A 20,436-nucleotide genomic window follows, 5' to 3' on the forward strand; every position below is an offset into this window, starting at 1 on the left:
GTATCATCAACAAATATACTCATCCCGGATACAATATTATCAGGGGGGTCATTTATGAATATCAGGAATAATAATGGTCCAAGGATTGAGGCACTCCCGCATTAATGTTATGCTGCTTGGATGTATGTACATCAATGACAACCTGTATGCTTCTATTGTCTAAGAAGAATCTAATTATCTTTAGTATACGTCCAGTTATAGTTAAGTTAAAATGAATGTTTATATATTCTATTAACTTATCTCGGAGGTCTTCTACTCCAGAATGGAGGTGTTTAATTTCTAGTACCCCGCTAACTTGAGCCTATTTCCTAGCTTAAGCCAGACCATAACTCGTTTATGGTCCGTCTGACCTAACGAAGTGAACATGCGACAAGATAAGAAGTCTACTTCGTCTCTTTTAATAAGCACCCTGTCCAAATAGGTATTCGGATAGTAGGAAACGCTATTGGTCCACGCCCAGTTTTTCGATATTTGTCCTCTGAAGGGTAGAGCTTCAAAACGATACTGATCTTGTGAAAATCCGTCGCCTCTGTCGACGTTTTTAGGCATACATAGATACATTTGAACAGACAGGTGAGATTTATATTATAAATGATTTTTTTTTTAAATTTTAATGTTTCGTGCGCCAGCACTGAGAATTGAAACCAAAACATTTAGTTTAAGATTTTTTTTCCTTAGACATTAATGCCTGACCTATGAAGACATGTTTGCTGTAAGGCTAAAAATTTAACAATGAACCAATAATTATTACGTTACGCATGCATCTGGAAAATTTCAGTTTTGAAATTTTAACACTGATTTTCCCCGGTTAAAACCCACATATAAAGGTTTGCATGGGTTCGAATACCCTATGCATTAAACTTTATGTCTGTAGACCAAAAACTGACAAAGGAGTTTGATAGGCAAAATTTTTTAAACAAATATATATACGCATACATAGAAAGAGGTGTGTGCTTACTATAAGCTCTTTACACAAATATTACAGTATAAATCATGTAGAATATCTGCATGAATATAATTACACGTAATAGCTAACTAGATCTGGTTATCCCATAAGAAAACCGAAAAACTAATAAAGAATTAAAATGAATGTTTAAAAAAATATTCAAATCAGCTAGATCTTTTGCAGATGAATGCAATTCCACGATCTATGTATCACAAAGTTATATTTTCTTTTAAATAAATAGAAAAAATGTTTTTTAATATGAATATCAATACACAAAATAAACCCAAATTTATAAGAGTGTAGATTCATATACGTTTGGTTTTGATTTCATACAAAAAAATCAATAATTATTTTACATGTTGGAGGAAAAGGCATATAGACAAGTAGAGAGTTTCAATATGTTCTCTTATCAAGAAATAGCAAATAAATAAGAGTAAAATTTGTTTGGAATGTTTACATGTCATTCAAAGTGGCACCAAACAAAAATCATGGTCTACATAAGACATTCTGTCGTCAGTTATTAGCGATTTCTCGCGCTAACTTCGGTGTACGCTGCTCGGTACAATTCATACGGATTATCTGTCATATGAGAAATATATTTTTCATCGAATATCGACGTTTAAGTATTCATTATTTGTCTCTCTTTATCAACGCATATAACAAACATTCGGCACGATTACAGTTCGAAGCTACGAAAAGACAAAGTGGCTGATCTATAATCCGTCCACATTTCATTGCAAAATTTCTTTTTTAGCATTTTACTTGACATTTATTTCATTTAATTCATTTATTTCTCATTAAATATTAGCAATCTTATTTTGCACACAAGCAATCTTATAAACAATCACATAAAAATCATATAAAACATGTGTCTGTGGATTGTTTTAAATAGTTGCTTTGTTTTAAATAGTTGCTTTGTTTTAAATAGTTGCTTTTTTTTTAAATAGTTGCTTTGTTTTAAATAGTTGCTTTGTTTTAAATAGTTGCTTTTTTTTAAATAGTTGCTTGTTTTAAATGCACATAACATATACAGGATGAAAAGCAAATAATAATGTATTTTATTAGAAAACCTATAAAAATACAAATATTGTTTTATAATTCATTAAAGTCTTCAATAATAGCCTTTATGCGTTCTATGAATCAGTAAGGAATACTGATCAAGTGATCCTTGATTGGACGTTGTTTTAACGATTTTAACACATTTTGTGATAACTCATCTTCTGTGATTACTCATCTTCTGTGTCTATTTTGCATAGACGCAGGATAACGATCTGTTTATCTCATAAATTATAATTGTTTTTAGTCCAAATTATTTTAATTATTTCCCAAATAGAAAAGAGATTGAAAAACTCCGACTGAATTCAGATGTACAGGTTTAAAGGTGGATGTTAGTTTCAAAGAAATCTATTTTAATTCTTTTGTAATGACAAAAGAATCGTACGTACCATAACCCCCACGTTATAATGTCTCTTCTTCTTCTTCTTCTTCGTCGTCGTCGTCGTCGTCGTCGTCGTCGTCGTCGTCGTCGTCGTCATCATCATCATCATCATTATTATTATTATTATTATTACATCTACCGTTTGTTAGTCGGTTTCTGATATTATTCCAGTGAATTAATAAATTAGTCAGCTGCAGTACCGAGGTCATTTTCATCCAGGCCGAGTTGGCTTTTCTGAAGATCGTGTGATATTTGTAAATATTTAAATCCTTTCTCAATTTCCCGTTCAAGTAATGAGATATCCTCAAGGGCGACAGGCGAGTCGTTTTCACGAAGTGCCGCAAGGAGGCGCGACTTGTTCTTAAAATACGGAAGCGGTTCTTTTCTTTCAAACCTGAAAAATTTCAAATAAATAAAGGATAAAAAATTACAAGTAGGAAATAAATAGTAAAAGCAAATTGTTTTCAATTTATATATAAATTGAAAACAATGCTCCTTTTTTATTTCAATGTCGGCAATAATTTTAATAACCTAAATCTGTTTCTTCATTCAAATGAAGTAAATATTGGTTTTTGTAATTATTTGTTTTATTTTATAATCGATTTTATCGATTTTAATGAACCAATATTTTGCGAGTCATATTTAGTGGAGGACGGCCGAGTTTTCACCCACTTAATCATATCTATTCCTAATTTACTCATAGTCAATTGGATACAAATTTATAAAAGATATTCGAATATTCGAAACACAGTATCTTTTGTTTGTATTGAAATGTTATTTCTTTTCTAATTACTTTCTAGTACAAGGAAAATCATTGTCATTTTTAATTCGTAGAATTGCAATTACCAATACATTCTTGGATAATAGAATTTACGATTGACAGAATACTAATTAACGAACAATTTCTTGCTGATTCATCAAAACGTACCAATAATCTTAAAATTCTATTTCTTTTGAACTTGAAATACTTTATTTCTTAATAATAAATTCAAAAGAAATTACAGCATTACAATATTTTTCAATTCATAAAATCGTGAATAAAACAAAATGTACGTATTTTCTTTTTATTGAAAATTAGTTAATTTATAACAATAAGTTATTATCAGAGTTAAACATTTTTAACTATCTCAGTTAAAAGAAATTTATCTTTATTTAGCCCAAGTTGGATCACTTAATTACTTACTTTTCCTTTGAACATTCCGGCAAACCTTTCCAAATTAATTTATCCAAATATCTGCGATAGAAAAGAAAGAGATAATGTACAAAAGAATGTGTGCTCTCTCTCGCTCTCTCTCTCTCTCTCTCTCTCTCTCTCTATCTTTCTATCTCTATCTCACGCACACGCACTAATTTATACATATAGACACATATAATGATTGCAACGTCTTGTAAGACGAGTGCCATTCCCTCAGACACTTAAAGTCCATGAGCCCAAAAATGACTTCCATCGCCACAGGCCCATTTTAATAGACAAATGCCTGAGGGAGTATCTATACACAGATGATGTTACAGAGTCTTAGCTTTGTACGACAGCTAAGTCTCTCTCTCTCTCTCTCTCTCTCTCTCTCTCTCTCTCTCTCTCTCTCTCTCTCTCTCTCTCTCTCTGTACAAAATGTTGAGATCCAGCAACAAGCAAGAGCAAGATAGCCAGCAACAAGTTAAACTGCAGACCAGCTTAATGCAGGTACTGGTCTCCCGCTTTATGTTTTTTTAAATCAGAGATTTGCTTCTCCTAAAAAGGTTGCCTTCACCACAGCTTCCGGGAGCCCTCTCCATCCCAACACGCACATACATACACACAAACACACACGGTGCTAGTTCGCCGTTAACCCCGAAAAAGGGTTCATTCGCCCTTTGGAAGGTCTTGTTTTTAATCCTTCAGGGAGACTAGCTACCCTCCTCACCAAACAAGTCTGGTGGGGGAACAAGTTTAGTCGCCGGTGACCCGACCATGAGGCAGGTAGTACTGGGTTACATGGTACCAGTAGCATATGACATGACCCGACACATATACATATATACATACATATATACACATTTATATGGAGATATATGGACATACATTTGTACATTTATATACACATTTGTATGTAAATACACACATACAGATAAAGAAGGAGAAAGACAGAGAGAGAGAGAGAGAGAGACAGACACACAGAGAAATAGAGAGTGACAGAATGATAAGAACATAGGATATATATATATATATATATATATATATATATATATATATATATATATATATATAGCCAGTAGAGTTTAGTTTCCTAGAAGTACATCCAATGAAACAACATGTGCCTACCAATATAGTGCTCAATGAGTGAACAGAGCAGGTATATTAATTTTATTTATACAAACATTAATGGCTACATATGTGCATACATGTTTCTGTAATCACCCACGTTGGGGGATTACGTCTTCAGGCCAAGAATTACCGTCGAAAGTGATATTTTCACCAAATACATTTTCCTATTTCGTTTATCAAGTTAGCATGCAACCTTGGTGGGAGTCATAAAAAACGGTAAAAGGATGAGTGAGGTCTTTGAAGATAATAAACATCTTTTTCATTTCCCTTTCCCCTTCCAAGCTAACTTTTGGTTTTTATGGCATAAGGTACTTGAGAATTTAGTTTTCTTGTCTTGGAGTTTGTAAGTTAAGAACCTTAGCGATGGTCAGCTAAGTACTGACCAGCGCCTTTTAATCTACATCCACCCATACACACGTGTAACACACATACAACACACACATACACAGACACCGCCACACACACACACACACACACACACACACACACACACACATTAATACGTATATCCAAAAGCGAATCCATGCTGTACGCTTTTTTTTATTCACAACACACATACTGAAACTAGACAATAACTCTGAAACTACGCAGGAATAGAGTTAAAATTACATTAAGGTAAATAAAACAAAACAAAAATAAATAAAATTAAATAAAAATAAATAAAAATAAAATTAAATTAAAACAAATACACAAACAAACTATGAATAAATATAAAACACGAAAGTTATCTAAACCCCACATGTACCTATATACATATATCAATATACTTATAAATGCCTACACTTTGCCACACCCGCGCTTATATACACACACACATTACAGACATACAGAGACGAATAATAGCGTTTTTCTTTACTTCTGTAGCGTGGTAACCCCTTCGTACATTCAATAGTATGCTACCACACTCCAGACGAGTGTATATATATATATATATATATATATATATATATATATATATATATAAACACACACACCCATACACACATACATATATATACATATATATATATACATATATACATACACATACATACACATATAACATATATATAAACAACATTCGGACATTCATACATTCTTGTAGTCTATATTGTTACAACAATCATATACGAGGCAGCCTATTCTAATAGTTCAGAAATATATATGCATATACATACATCTACATACAATACACACAGAAATACATCCATATCCAAACATACACATAGATATATAGATACACATATATATAAATATACAAACATACATGCATACATAAAATACACTTATACATACATACTCACACAAATATAGACATATACATATATACCTGTACCTTGCCACCAAGTGATACATCTAAAGTAGAAACAGACATGAATACATTTACCATATAAATTCCCTTTTTCTATCAAACTCTACACGCATAGTTATATTTCATAGCCCCACCCGCTTGTTACATTTTCCTAAGTTATAAGTCTTTTCGTAAAAATTTACACTGCGTAAAAGTTTATATTGAATTCAGCATGAAGTTCATAGGCCTATCCTCATATTAAGCGAACACTCTTTCGAGGGTAAGGCAGATATACATAAGATGTATCACGATACAATAATAATATATAATGACACATGACAGAAATCAGAGTATTTAGGTTATACAAACCGAGTATACAAGCTTATATATTGTAGTACTTACTTTCATCTTTGTTTATTCACCCCAATTTCCTTATTCCCTTTCCTTTCATTCACCCTTCATTCCTTACTTTCTTTCATCTATATATTTCTTCATTCTTTTTTTTTTTTTTTTTTATAAATTACTTTTCCTACCCGGGTATACAAAGATCTTATATCCATACATGCACACACCCAAAAATATCCATATGCATACATTATTACGAGGTTCACTCAAAAACAATCTATTACTCGTTTGGTTACAAATATACCTTCATACAGGTACTTGTTTCGGTTAGTAATACCATAACTGCTCGATGAAGTAAAATATTAAGCGACTTACGTAACCCATACCGGTATGATCATAGTTGTGACCTCACTTATCCTCTTTGTGGGGGGTTATTTGATGGGGGTTAGTTGTACTCATAGTTGTTCTAGTCTACTAATTTAGAGTCCTTTAAGTGCGTGAATTCTGAAATGTTTGCAGGATATAGCAGTTTCTTTTTTAATATTTAATAATTTTTCTCTGTCTTTAAACCTAGTTATCTCAAGTTTTTCTGATAAGCATAATGGACATGGTGAGTTCAATGAGTGGCAAGTATTGGCCCTCCTAATAATCTTCCATTCTATACTAGGTGTTTTATTTTCTCTAACTAATTTCCAGTAATATAACGATAAGGAAGTGTCCTTTTCATATGTTTGATTACTCATCGAGCGTGTATGTCCATAGAATCTATTTTTGAAAGTCATTTGGGTACTCCCTGTGTAGAATCTTTCGTCCCTTGGGTTCTCCACCGGGAATATCCTAGCTTGGTATACCACTGATGAGGTCAGACATTCATTTTTTATTAGGCATTCCTCAGGCTTTTTACAGTTACAGGTTGCATGCTAACTTGATAAACGAAATAGGAAAATGTATTTGGTGAAAATATCACTTTCGACGGTAATTCTTGGCCTGAAGACGTAATCCACCAACGTGGGTGATTACAGAAACATGTATGCACATATGTAGCCATTAATGTTTGTATAAATAAAATTAATATATATATATATATATAATAATAAAATAAAAAATAAAATAGAATTGCAATTAAATTTATCAAAATGATCTAAGATGGTAAAACTAAAGTATATTATAAGTATTAAAGAATTAATATTTATAAAGTAATCTCAACCAGATGTAAAAGCTCGATAAAACCAAACTATTTACTCTTTTATATATATTTAAACAGACAGGTGAGATTTATATATATATATATATATATATATATATATATATATATATATATATATATATATATATCTGTTTAAATGTATGTATGTATGTCTCACAAAAACTTTCGACAGAAGCGACAGATTTTCACGAGATTGGTATCATTAATAATAATAATAATAATAATAATAATAATAATAATAATAATAATAATAATAATAATAATAATGTCGTTCATCAAATTCCGTCATGTTTGTTTACAATATCACGTCAGATAATATTTAGGCTTGACGATGAATGCCTTAGAAAAGTCACTTCTGATATATGTTTAGTTTTAAAATATGCAAACGAAGAAATGATTTGCGGCGATTTTAAATGATACCTCTTCTTTTATCATAAATTGAACTCAATTAACAAAAAAATATTAAAATAAAATTGTGAGGTACACACAGGATTAAACAGGGGATTATTTAATATGTAGTTAAATGCTCTACCACTTAGCTATTTCTTCAGATTATAATAAATATGTCTTTAAGGAAAAATGATTTGCTGGCATTTTATTATCTCCCTTTTCAGATGTAATGTAAAATATTCCCTTGTAAAAATTATCCTTTTATCTATAAGAGAGAATAGGAATTTTTAAGATCGATTTTTTTTGCTTTCCAATACTTATCGGATGAATTTCGGTACAAAACCTATCTTAACACACTGCCAGACTGAATCTCTGGAAGATGGCCTTTTTTTTTTGTAAGAATTCTGGTGAAAGGACTAACCCTCTTAATTAACGCCCCATTAGTCTCCTCTCTCTTTCTTATTCTACAGTTTAATCTTTTATAACACACGTTTCTACAACTAATTTCAAGTAGACAAATAATGCATCATGGCTATGGCCCATAACTTTAACACACACACATGATTTTTTTCTCTTTCAAGAGATCTATCTAATCTTTAATCTACGTCTCCACACCGGAACACTTTCCACGACTAACCCTTTTTCTATACAAGTTATGAGGGAAGAACAGATGTAAATAAATCTAAGACTATAGCAGGTTCGTTAAGGAATGGCCTCCAGACCGTAGTGATATGGGTCCGCATATGGATGGTAACACTTAATGCTAGTAAGACTAAGCTGCTCTTCCTTAACAATCACATATCCTACCTGAGAAGTCTTCCTTCGAACTCCTCGGCCTAACATTTTCGGGCAATATGAACTGGAACAAATGCATTTAGAACATTGTAAAGGCTACTGTAAAGAAGGTGGGTTCAAGCTAGAATACTCACACCTGAAAGCATCTTGTACCTCTACAAGGCCACCATTCTCCCAGGCATGGAGTATTGTTGCTACGACTGAGCTGGTGCATCAGCTACAAGCCTCTCCCTCTTGGATAGGGCCCAAAAAGTTTTCAATCTAATAATAGGTCCACTTTGTCAACTAAGATCTAACCCCTGTCCCATCGCCGCAATGTTGCATTCTGTTCCGGTTTTACAAATATTTTAATGGATTGTGCTCTCATGAATTCGTTGCACTCGTGCCCCCTCTACGATATACCTGCTTAGCAACAAAATCTCACCCCTTCACTGTTGAGGTCCCTAAATGCTAGAAAGCTTTCTATTCTAATAGTTTATTCCCTTGAACAGTTTCCCTTCCTGCTACCGTCTTCCTTGGCTGTACTTATATGCAGAAGTGTAAATGTAACATAAACCAATATTTTGTTAATCTTTCCTAAGCATGTTCTCAAATAGTAACCTCTTTACGTCCAAGTAGCGATATCCCTTGTGAACATGAGTAATAAAAAAAGATGTTCATCAACATTTCGTGTTTATTTCAAGAATTCTTCTGCGTGATTTTTTCCTTCAAATTAATAAGACCGTGGAAGTGTTGAACGAATGGCGATATGTGGAACATTTAATTTTTCTCCTTCATCTCTCCATCACGTTTATATATTATTTCCATAATTTTCATAAGTTCGTATTCCTTTCTGTTTACTTGTTTCTTTGTTCGCATAGGTCATATATGTCCTAGCGAATATATATATATATATATATATATATATATATATATATATATATATATCATCATCATCATCGGCGGTCACTCGTGTCCGAGTAAGACTGTCCTCCGTTGTGGCTTCTGTGGGTCCTCAGGTGAGCATAGAGCCCAATCCTAGACCCAATTTGTCTTGTGCAATTTGGGCAGATAAAGGTAGTGGTGGTGGGGTGGGGTTGGGTGTGTCTGGTTAATAATCTGTCCTTCTGTGCTTGCGTTTATCCTCAGCAGCTTGATTTAGGTCACTACTATAAAGCGCAGCACCTTTGTGGACAGCGCTCCTCCATGCCAACCTGCTCCCAGCCACGTCCTCCCATGTCTCAAGGTCCATGTGAAACCGCTTTAGATTTGCTTTGAATAAAATATATATATATATATATATATATATATATATATATATATATATATATATATATTACTCGCTTTATATACTCGGCGCCGCCCGGTCGTAACATATTGCTGCGTGGAAGTATTAGTCACATACCATTTAAGATACAGTGAATTTCCTAACTTGTTACGAAAAGTAGCCACATGTTGGATTTAGAGAAGCGTAAACTCGTCCCTCTTGGTTTAGGAAAATCAAATGCGAAGTAACTTTCATAGCTTAAAATGTGAAGCATGCATGGTTAGACGTACCTCTTCCGAGGTTAGCTTTATTATCCGATCGTGATAAATTAAAAAGGTTGCATGGAAGGACGCGAGAAGCTATGCGCCAGTCCGTATTTGATTGACTTCCTCTATCAAAAAGAGCATTTTAAATGGGGGTAACAATTATCTTCCCTTCTCGACTTAAACACGTGTATTATATAAAATAGATATCAGGTTAGGGTTAGAATAGATAGATTTATTTAGCAATCGGCTGTTGTGTTGCTGTAAGAAATGGTAGGTCAGAGAAGTTTCAGAATATATTTTAAACATGAAAAGATAATCAATTCAACACACACACATATACATATATATATATATATATGTATATATATATATGTATATATATATATATATATATATATATATATATATATTCTTTTTTATATAACAAATAAATGTTATCAAAGGCAAGATAAGTTACTTTTCTGCCAAACTGGATATATTTTTTGTGTTTTTATTCAATGTAACATATTTATTCAGCTCGAAAAACATACAGTGTTTACCGATGTATTCGAAAATTCAAGATGGCGTCTCACACCCTCTTTAACACCGTAAGTTTGTAAAAAGGTGTTATAGATAAAAAACTATACAAAATACTATTAAAAACCCGCCGAATATATGTCAACCTATGTCACAGTAACATATATTGAGCGAGTTTTTAACAGTATTTTATCCGGTTTTTTATTTATAACATCTTTTCCCAAACTTACCGTGTTAAAGAGAGAATCAGACTCCATCTTGAATGTTCCAATACATCGGTAAACACTGTATGGTTTTCGAGTTGAATAAACATGTTACATTGAATAAAAACACGAAAAATATATCCAGTTAGGTAGAAAAGTAACTTATCTTGCCTTTGATAACATTTATTTGTTATATATTTGTTTTTTGACAACTTTTTCGAATCTATGTGTGCAGTAATACAAACCCATAGTGAGAAAATACGGAACATTATGGAGTTTTTTTGGGGGGGAGGAGAATTAGCAATTTTCGAAAATTTCAGACGATAAGTTAAAAATCTAGCGATTTTCTGGACATTTCTTTCTCCTGATCTCGCGGGGTTTTTTTTAAATCTCAGTTGACAACATTGCATCACTAAAAAACACTACAGGCTTAATGTAAACAGAATGTGTTTACAATATCGGTACATTTTCAATGGGTTTAATTACATGATTATTGATAATGTAACCATGTGATTGAACTTTAATTTAAATTAACCACACGTGGTCGCAAAATGAATGCCGACGCTCAAAGTGTATACACATTTTGACTGTACTTAAAAATTAACTTAAAAATTCACCAAAAATCAGGAAATTAACGAATTTTAATGAAAATTGCAGTATTTTTCAAATAATGATCGCAGAATATAATGAACTAATTATTTTTACTTAACTCTTGGTGAAAATGTTTTATTTTGTTTAAACAAAAAATACCTTTACTAAAGTTATAGTTTTCAGTAGTAAATAAAAAACGGAAGAATTTATTTTTGCTTTTTTTTAAAGCATCGTAATTTGTAACAATAAAAATAATTTTTACAGTAACATTACGAAAAAAGCCCCTAAAGTCCGTATTAATGAATTCAATATAACTCGAAGAAAAATGAATTTCTCGCATACTATTCAAAAAATTAAAAATTCAATTAGATTCTTATTTCAGTCACCTAAATTATTTAGGGTTAAATGAGTTTAGGAATTTATAGCCAAACCTAAATATTTTTTTTTGTAAATATCCAGATACGCTACTACAGAACACCGACCACTCTAATTTGTTGGGGGGATGTGATGTTGGGGCGCGCGCGCGCCAACATCACATCCCCCCCCCCGCTCGCGCGCCCAATGTACAAAGTAAAAGCTTCGGAAAATGTTAAATGGTGTTCTAATTGGTAAATGTCGGTGCGTTACTTACGGAATATTTGAAAATTCGATGTTCCAGGTAAAAAAAAACAGATAAATTACCCCCCCCTACGCCAACTTGGTGTGCTTTCCTTTTCTTATTTTATTTCTTTTTCAGCTAATTTTAAATTTTCCACCCAAAAAGCGCTATAATGTATTTTTGAAAATTAGAAAATTCTATGTCCTGGAAAAAAAAATCCCCCCCCCCCCCCCCAACGTAGTTTGCTTGGTGAAGCCGTCATTTATGCTACAGCGTGCATGCGCGTAGCATAAACGGAAGCTGCAAAATGGTGGAAAGAAGTTCGTGGGTTCAGGGGTAAATACCATGCAAACGGTAAATTTGCCCCAAGTTTGACTATCAGATTCGTTGTCAGCGACCTCAATTACCTATGAAAAAACAAATTAGAGCGGTCGGTGTTCTGTAGTAGCGTATCTGGATATTTACCTTTTTTTTCTTGCTTAAAAAAATAGCATTAATACAGTAAGTTAGGTAAACTGACTTTTTCGTTTAAAAATGGAATTATTTCCCTTTCGTTATTAACTTTTTTTTTTTTTTTTTTTTTTTTTTTTTGATAAATATTTTGTGGGGTTTGTATTACTGTACACATAGATCCGAAAAAGTTGTCCAAAAAGAAATATATAACAAATAAATGTTATCAAAGGCAAGATAAGTTACTTTTCTACCAAACTGGATATATTTTTCGTGTTTTTATTCAATGTAACATGTTTATTTAGCTCGAAAACCATAAGTGTTTACCGATGTATTGGAACATTCAACATGGCGTCTGATTCTCTCTTTAACACGGTAAGTGTGGGAAAAGATGTTATAAATAAAAAACCGGATAAAATACTGTTAAAAACTTGCTCAATATATGTTACCGTGACATAGGTTGACATATATTCGGCGGGTTTTTAATAATATTTTGTATAGTTTTTATTTATAACACCTTTTTCCATACTTACGGTGTTAAAGAGGGTGTGAGACGCCATCTTGAATTTTCGAATACATAGGTAAACACTGTATGTTTTTCGAGCTGAATAAATATGTTACATTGAATAAAAACACAAAAAATATATCCAGTTTGGCAGAAAAGTAACTTATCTTTCCTTTGATAACATTTATTTGTTATATATTTGCTGTTTGACAACTTTTTCGAATCTATGTGTACAGTAATACAAACACCCATTTTGTGTTTTATATACATAAAGTACAATTGTTGAATGTTACTATTTTGATTATATTGTTTGGGGGGGCACAATTAAAAAATTAAGAAAGATTAAAATGAAGCGAAATTTAAGTTTCCGTTTCATTTTTACAACAACCGTAAAACAGTGCATACTCAGCAAATTTTATCGTAATTTATAAGTATATTGAAACACTAAATCAACATTTTATTTATTTTTTTGCATAATTAATGATGGAAGTATTTTTCTGTTTATTTTCTTAACATCTGTTAAAAAAAAATAATTTGTACATTCTCTTGAAAAAAAGAATCAAACGTTTCTCTACTTTCACATGTGTTCCATCTTAACAAACTGAGCCACAGCAACGCGTGGCCGGGTACAGCTAGTATATATATATATATATATATATATATATATATATATATATATATATATATATATATATATATATATATATACTAGCAATCGCTGCCAGGCGTTTCCCGGGTGTTTGGAGGTGTATGCTGAGAAAAAAAAAACAAATTAAAAAAAAAACGGTATTTTTTTTAAACTTTGACCCCTATTATGACCCCCTTAATATTTATTGTGTTGGGTTCAAATCAAATTATTAAGTTGGATCCATTTCCAAGGAACCAATATCTAAAATGTCAAGTGTTTAGACCCAAAATTGTCGGAGGAGTTTGGTAGAGTTCTCAAAGGGTAAATCGTTGAACTTTTACACCTTAACAGCAAATTTTCTGTCCGAAAATCACATCGATTTTCCCAAATCTCAGTACGCTGTATATCAAATTTCGAGTCTGTAGACTAAAAATTGACAGAGTTATTGCGCAGGGAAATGTACACAGACACACACAGGAAGACACGTTCACTTTTATATATATATATATACATATATATATATATATATATATATATATATATATATATATATATATATATATATATAAGGATCTTTGTCTTTGTGTGAGAGTTGTGTTCTTTATGAACTCTTCAATTTTCACACAAATATGTAATTATGTAATGGCTTCTTAGGCTCTTTATATCGAAAAAATCCGATTAAAGAAAACACAGTTTAGTTCATCATAAGTGCATTTACCAAGTGTTATCACTGCAAAAGCAGTGTGGACGGTGTATAAAATCAACAGTAATATGTTTGATGATTCAGAATCCGTTCGAATGAATATTTTTCATTCAAAGCACAACCGAACCATGATACTTAACTTTTGCATTTTAAACTTTAATTCAAGCCATTATACATGAAAAATAATTTTACAAAATCAGCCATAACTTCTCTACAGTGCAATGTATCGTCGAATAAGTCATTTATGAGAGGTATGTATTGGGTTCCCGACTAGAGAATGTAATCCATCGATTTGATTAAAAAATGGGCAAATTCACTGATTTCGATGGCAATAAAAATAATGGAAGTGTGGAATATTTGTTGGTCTTAATTCCATTCTGTGTGTGTGTGTGTGTGTGTGTGTGTGTGTGTGTGTGTGTGTGTGTGTGTGTGTGTGCGTGCGTGCGTGCGTGCGTGCGTGTGTGTGTGTGTGTGATTGACAGTAAGTAAAGTGTTTTAAAGAAGAACACCAGATAAGTCCATGAGACGGAGAGTAAAAAAGGCAAAAAAGAGGTGTAACGATTAACAAGAAAAGGTAATAATAACAAATGAGAAATATATTTTAAATATAAAAAATGAGGAAAATTTCAATGAAATTATTTTCGTATTATTTACAATCTATATCACTTTTCTCTCGCCCTCATTGGCACTAAATTTGGACATTCTACAAACTAACTGATATCAGAACAGAGAGCATTTTTCATATTAATGAGAATGAATGAATTGAACATAATTCAAAAGAGAAACATCAAATACGAAACACACAAATGAAATGAATCATTTAAAAAACATTTATGCATTTAGTATGCAATTCTAGTCCTCATAACATTCTATTGTATAAAATATAACTGAGTTCAAAAAGTCTAATGTTGCCTCGGTTGAATTGTATTATACATTTGCATTCCTATCACATTGAAATAAATTGTCTCTATATTGTCCCGCTTCCAAAAGCATCAGACTAAAGCTTACCGTTACAATTTCACACCTTCAAAATTACAAATTCAAAAGATTTCATTAATAAAAAAAATTGCGCCTATTCAATATTTGCGTTCATCGATGAAAATAAGATTTAAAACAAAGTGATAGATTGGACGAATTTCAAACATACGCCTGACGGAAAGCCAAAATCTTTTCCACGGATTGTTGAATGCATCTAAAATAACGTGTATGGATTTAATCTACGCGTTTATTGATGACAAATCTATTTCAAACAAAAGCGTAACTGACAAGCTGAGGCATCTAAAAATAAAAAGGAATAATAAAAAAGGAAAAAAAATGCTCCTCCGGATCGGCAAATCATCTGCCGTTCGTGCATCGGGGAATTTAAAGTTAAATATTATTTTTGTAAGAAAGAATGAAAAAATATTCAGCCCAAAAAATTCTTTCAAAACGAACAAAGACATGGTTTTATTTTGTGCAATAAACATATTGTTTGTTAATAAATTGAAACATGATTTCTTCCTTGTGAACAAAGGATTGAAACCCGTTCGTTGTAATTAAACAGATTGATCACATCCTGATTTAATGTTTGGCGATGCGAAAAAATTATGAATGAATAAGACTTTTAAGTAAACCAGCTTTTTAGGGCACCATATTTTAAACGTTGTGTAAGTGTTTATACTTGTGTTGTCCGTGTGTGTTTGTGTGTATATATACTCGTAATTTTACACATATTTATGCGTATATACTCTTCTACAGCCTACATCGATGGACCTATCATGACCAAACCTGGCAATATGATAGTCCTCCACCTACAAATAGTGCAAACCATTTTCTAAAGTAAAGGTCAATGGTCAAGGTCATAGCCTATCTATATACACTCTTCTATAGCCCGCACCACTGGCTCGATCATGGCCAAACCTGATATGATGATGGTCTTCGACCTAGAGATTGTGCACACCATTTTTCAAGGTGAAGACTTTGCTAATATTAAAATAAAGCATTTCATCAATGGAAATATAAGAGTGTTGAAGGTAAACGTTTTCCTAGGCTCATGTAATTCGTATTATGTTAGAGAAGGGTACATTGTAAGTTGAAGCAAGATGATTTCATAGAGTTTCCTAAAAGTATTTGACAAAAAATTACGTATTTCTAGAGATACTGGCAAATCTAACAACATCGTGTCTGGTATTCAAAAAATGCCACCCAACATATAATGAATGCTAAATAAGAAATAAACTGTTTATCGCTTTATTGCAAGTCAATATTTTTTTTTAGTTTTGAAATTGCTATGAAACGTAGCGAATTGAAATTTGATACACAGGAAGAGCATAACAAGGTACCTTATTTCCCTGATTTTTATGAAATTTGAACAAATATTTTGAAAATTATTCTAATGTTTCTATTTTCTGATAATTTTGTGTATCACTTTATTGCAAATGTATAAAAATGTATATTTTCGTTAATAAAACAATATTCTAACCTCATATTTCTATTTATATCCAGTAACAATATCAACCAAAAAGCACATTAATCACAATGTTTTGTTTAAGGAAATATTAAGTTATCAACAACTCCCATGCTTCAAAATCGCTTTGAATAGCATCTTGTCAACTGATGATGTCAATCGGCGAATTTGAGATGATGTGATGCTATAGGAAACTTTCAAAATCTTCCTCCAAAGTTCATCCTTCGACGAAAATTGAACACCTCTTTCATAAACTTTCATCTTTATTATTGACCAGAGCTGCTTTATTGCGTTTATATCTGCAGAACCAGGTAGATATGTCATCATATTTTCTCCACTCATGCCTTATGACTTAAGAAAACATGTCGTAGCCTTGGCTTAACGAGGAGGAGTAGGAAATCTAAGAAAATTCCAGATTTGGTCCACCCATCTGGTCCATCAAGGATTGCTCTGCCTAATCGGTGAAAAGAACATTTTCAAAGCTGGTTTTTATGTATTTCTGAGCTCAAGCCAAACGTTTTTCCTTATGAGTTTGGTTTAAAACAGGTCTTGCTCCTGGCTTAATGCTTCTTGCAATTTCGTTTAAAACATTGCAGCGTGTCTTTCTGGACAAAGAAGGTGCGTTGTCAAATATAGCAGCACTGTTGCTGCTAGGGTGCTTGATAAGTTGATGGTGAATTCTAACATAACAAGTAGAAACTGACTTCGTTGTTTATTTGTCCTTCGTTGGTTTGATGTTTGGATTTTCAACGATAAAGACAATGTTGTTCGATCTCTTCCAAGTTCCTTGGCTAGATCTACAAGAGATAAACCTTCTGCAATGCCTGCCACAACACGTTCCTTTTCACTAGCTATTAATCGACCCTTTCTAGGCATTGTGGAGGACCTGCAATAAAGTGCTACACACTTAAAATTATTTAAAAATAGAAAAATTCGCATAACTTTCAAAATATTTGTTCAAATTCCACAAAAATCAGGAAAATAAGGCACCTAATTATGCTCTTTCAGTGTGCGAAATTTCACTTCATAGCAATTTCAAAATTAAAAAAACTGACTTGCAATAAATTAATACACGGGGTTTATATTTATCAGTATTGGACACATTTTTCACGTTCATATTCACTGAAAACGTGTGTGGTATGATGCAGACAAGAATACTTATATGTTCTTACATAGATGTTTTTCACACGGAGGATGAACAAAAATGCGTCCTATTCGATGTTATGGTCCATTGTGAGTTTATTTATTTTTAATTCTATTTCTATCCTTTCGCTTTTAAGATAATTCTCGGTCTGATAACACTAGTAATGTATCCGCTCCAATAACATCTTGCCATTTGGTGTCTAGTGAATGAATTCTAAATTGTCTCCCCTAAATATAACATTGGAACGGAACAATAAGGAGAAACAGTAAATATTCTAAGAAATAGAAATAATTCGTTAAATTGGAAGTGTTTTCTCGGCACTTAGGCTTTAATGAAATAAATAATTAAATTACAAGGAGTCCCAACATCTTAAAGGCCGAAGGCCACAGGAGGATGAGAGTAAATGGGTGTACTGTAGTCACCAAGACAATAGCGTAGTTAGTGGTGGAAATAGGGTATAAATACATTATTCAGGGAGACGGTTCAACAAATACTTGTTTACATTGGATTTGAAGACGACCATAATGTAGTTAGCTGGAAAACAGGCCAGTAGAACAGAGTTTAACAGACTGTCAGTTCTAGGAAAGAAACCTTGCTTATGGAATTTGAGTTTATGCACATATAGAAAATGGGGGAGATTATTGATAGTCGTTGAAGAAAAAGGAGTGTTTTTTGTGAAAGTATGGCAAGGTGAACCATAGATTAAAGCTCAGATAAAAGCGTCCCATGAAAATAACTATAGATCACGATGTCACGTGGACAAAGAAAATATAACTTAGAGGGGGAGTTAAATTTAAATAGTTTATGAAATTAACCTACACTACGTAACTATTTTTTAAGACGTGGCAATGTAATAACCAACATTATAAATAAATTTGCGATACCTTGCAAAGCTATCCGTTCTCAGAGCACACTATATCCCAAGCTAGATTTTTAGATATCTTGGCACAGATGCATATGGCATTACAGATTTTATATGTTTGGTAGAGAGAACAGGAGGAGGAGGAGGAGGAGGAGGAGGAATCACTTTTTCTAAATATTTTAATAAATCGTTTATGCAATATTAAATACTTCAGCGACGCCATCATTTTTTTAACGATGCCATACCTTTAATAGGTGAAGAACATGCGTAGTAGCTACGAATAAAAGATGGTTTTTAATAATAAAGCGAACCTAACACTGTCAATATAAGAAACGGAATTCTAAATAAAAATATACATCATTTTTACTTAAATTGCAATACATACACTGCGTATCAAATTATTAACGAGTTTACATTTTTTTTAAATATTTAAGGAAAGAGTGAATAAAAATTCATGAAACTTTGAGAAAGTGCTTACGATACTAGTCAGCTACTCAGTCCGAAAATAAAAGTATTTAAAGCAGTATTAGCGAAACTATGGCAAAAGATAGGAATATCTGTTGATTTCAGTGTGTCAAGTTATTAACGAGGTTGAGAAAAAAAACACAATATACCCATAACTTGTTTATTGAAATAATATTCAAATGTTACATAAACTAGGAAAATATCCTTAGAACACAATAACTACATAGCAATTTCTATGTTGACATAATTAGTAGGGCATATGCGATCCTTTTTATGAATGACTTGTAAAAGATGTTGGTCCACAGAATTAGTCAAATTTGTGATTTCGTCAACAGTTATTCCTCGCGATACCTCTTGGAGAGCATCCCACAACTCATCTTTGCCCTTAAATTGGCAGCCACTTGCATAGAGGCGTCGCTTCATCATATTCCAAAGGTTCTCAATTGGGTTAAAATCTGGTGAATTTGCAGGCCACTCCATCTTCCGTCGCCCAGAGAACAGTTATTGCAAATATTCTTTGCTTTTGTTTGCTGCATGCGAGGGAGCATTATCCTGCATAAAAATAATGGTTCTTCTGAACGTCAACCTTTGCTTCTTCAGCCATGGTTCAAAGTGCTCCTTCAGAAAAGCTATGTCAGCATTTGACGTCATTTTTACACCTTCTGGGACTCTCCATGGGGCAACTAAAGTACCTCTGATAATCCCAGCCCAAATCATTATCCCACCACCACCTTGTTGGCGCCTTTAAAGCTGATGACGATGTCGTCCATCTAGGACCGATCCCTTTCTCCAGCCATCTGGGCCACCAAGATTGACATCCGTGAACAAAACTTTGGAAAAATCTGTTTTCATGTTGTCCTCTGCCCATTTCTATCGGTTTTGTATGTGATGTCGTTTTAATAAAGGCTTTGTCATGGCTTAACAGACTTTGCCACTTATTTCAGAAGGCGACATCGAGTACTTCTTGAGACATTCTTAAATTCGGTTTGGACAAAGCCTTCTCCATTTGTCTGCCCAGGGTTCTTAACAACTTCACGTTTATTTTGGAGTAGAGAACGGCGTAAAACAACTGTAGATTTACCTTTACCAAATCTCTTACGTACTGTTGTAGGGTCCT

The 20,436-nt window shown here is 32.8% G+C and overlaps 1 protein-coding gene across 5 annotated transcripts in view; it reads right to left on the bottom strand.

Annotated features, from left to right (window-relative positions):
* Positions 1 to 1,981: 1,981 nt before the first annotated feature.
* Positions 1,982 to 20,436, bottom strand: part of LOC145261120 (von Willebrand factor A domain-containing protein 3B-like) — a 290,745-nt gene continuing 272,290 nt past the window's right edge. For all 5 annotated transcript variants that reach the window (XR_013864415.1, XM_080119364.1, XM_080119362.1 and 2 more), the window contains 2 exons: positions 3,568 to 3,618; positions 1,982 to 2,778 (listed from right to left, as the gene is read on the bottom strand). Coding sequence is in view for 4 of the 5 variants with exons in the window: in XM_080119364.1 (XP_079975490.1) it covers positions 2,568 to 2,778; positions 3,568 to 3,618 (262 nt within the window). In the remaining variant the exon portion in view is untranslated. The remainder of the gene's footprint in view (positions 2,779 to 3,567; positions 3,619 to 20,436) is intronic.

This window comes from Euprymna scolopes, chromosome 37 (genome assembly GCF_053919585.1).
Source record: "Euprymna scolopes isolate OS-2025 chromosome 37, ASM5391958v1, whole genome shotgun sequence".
Taxonomy (NCBI): Eukaryota; Metazoa; Mollusca; class Cephalopoda; order Sepiida; family Sepiolidae; genus Euprymna; species Euprymna scolopes.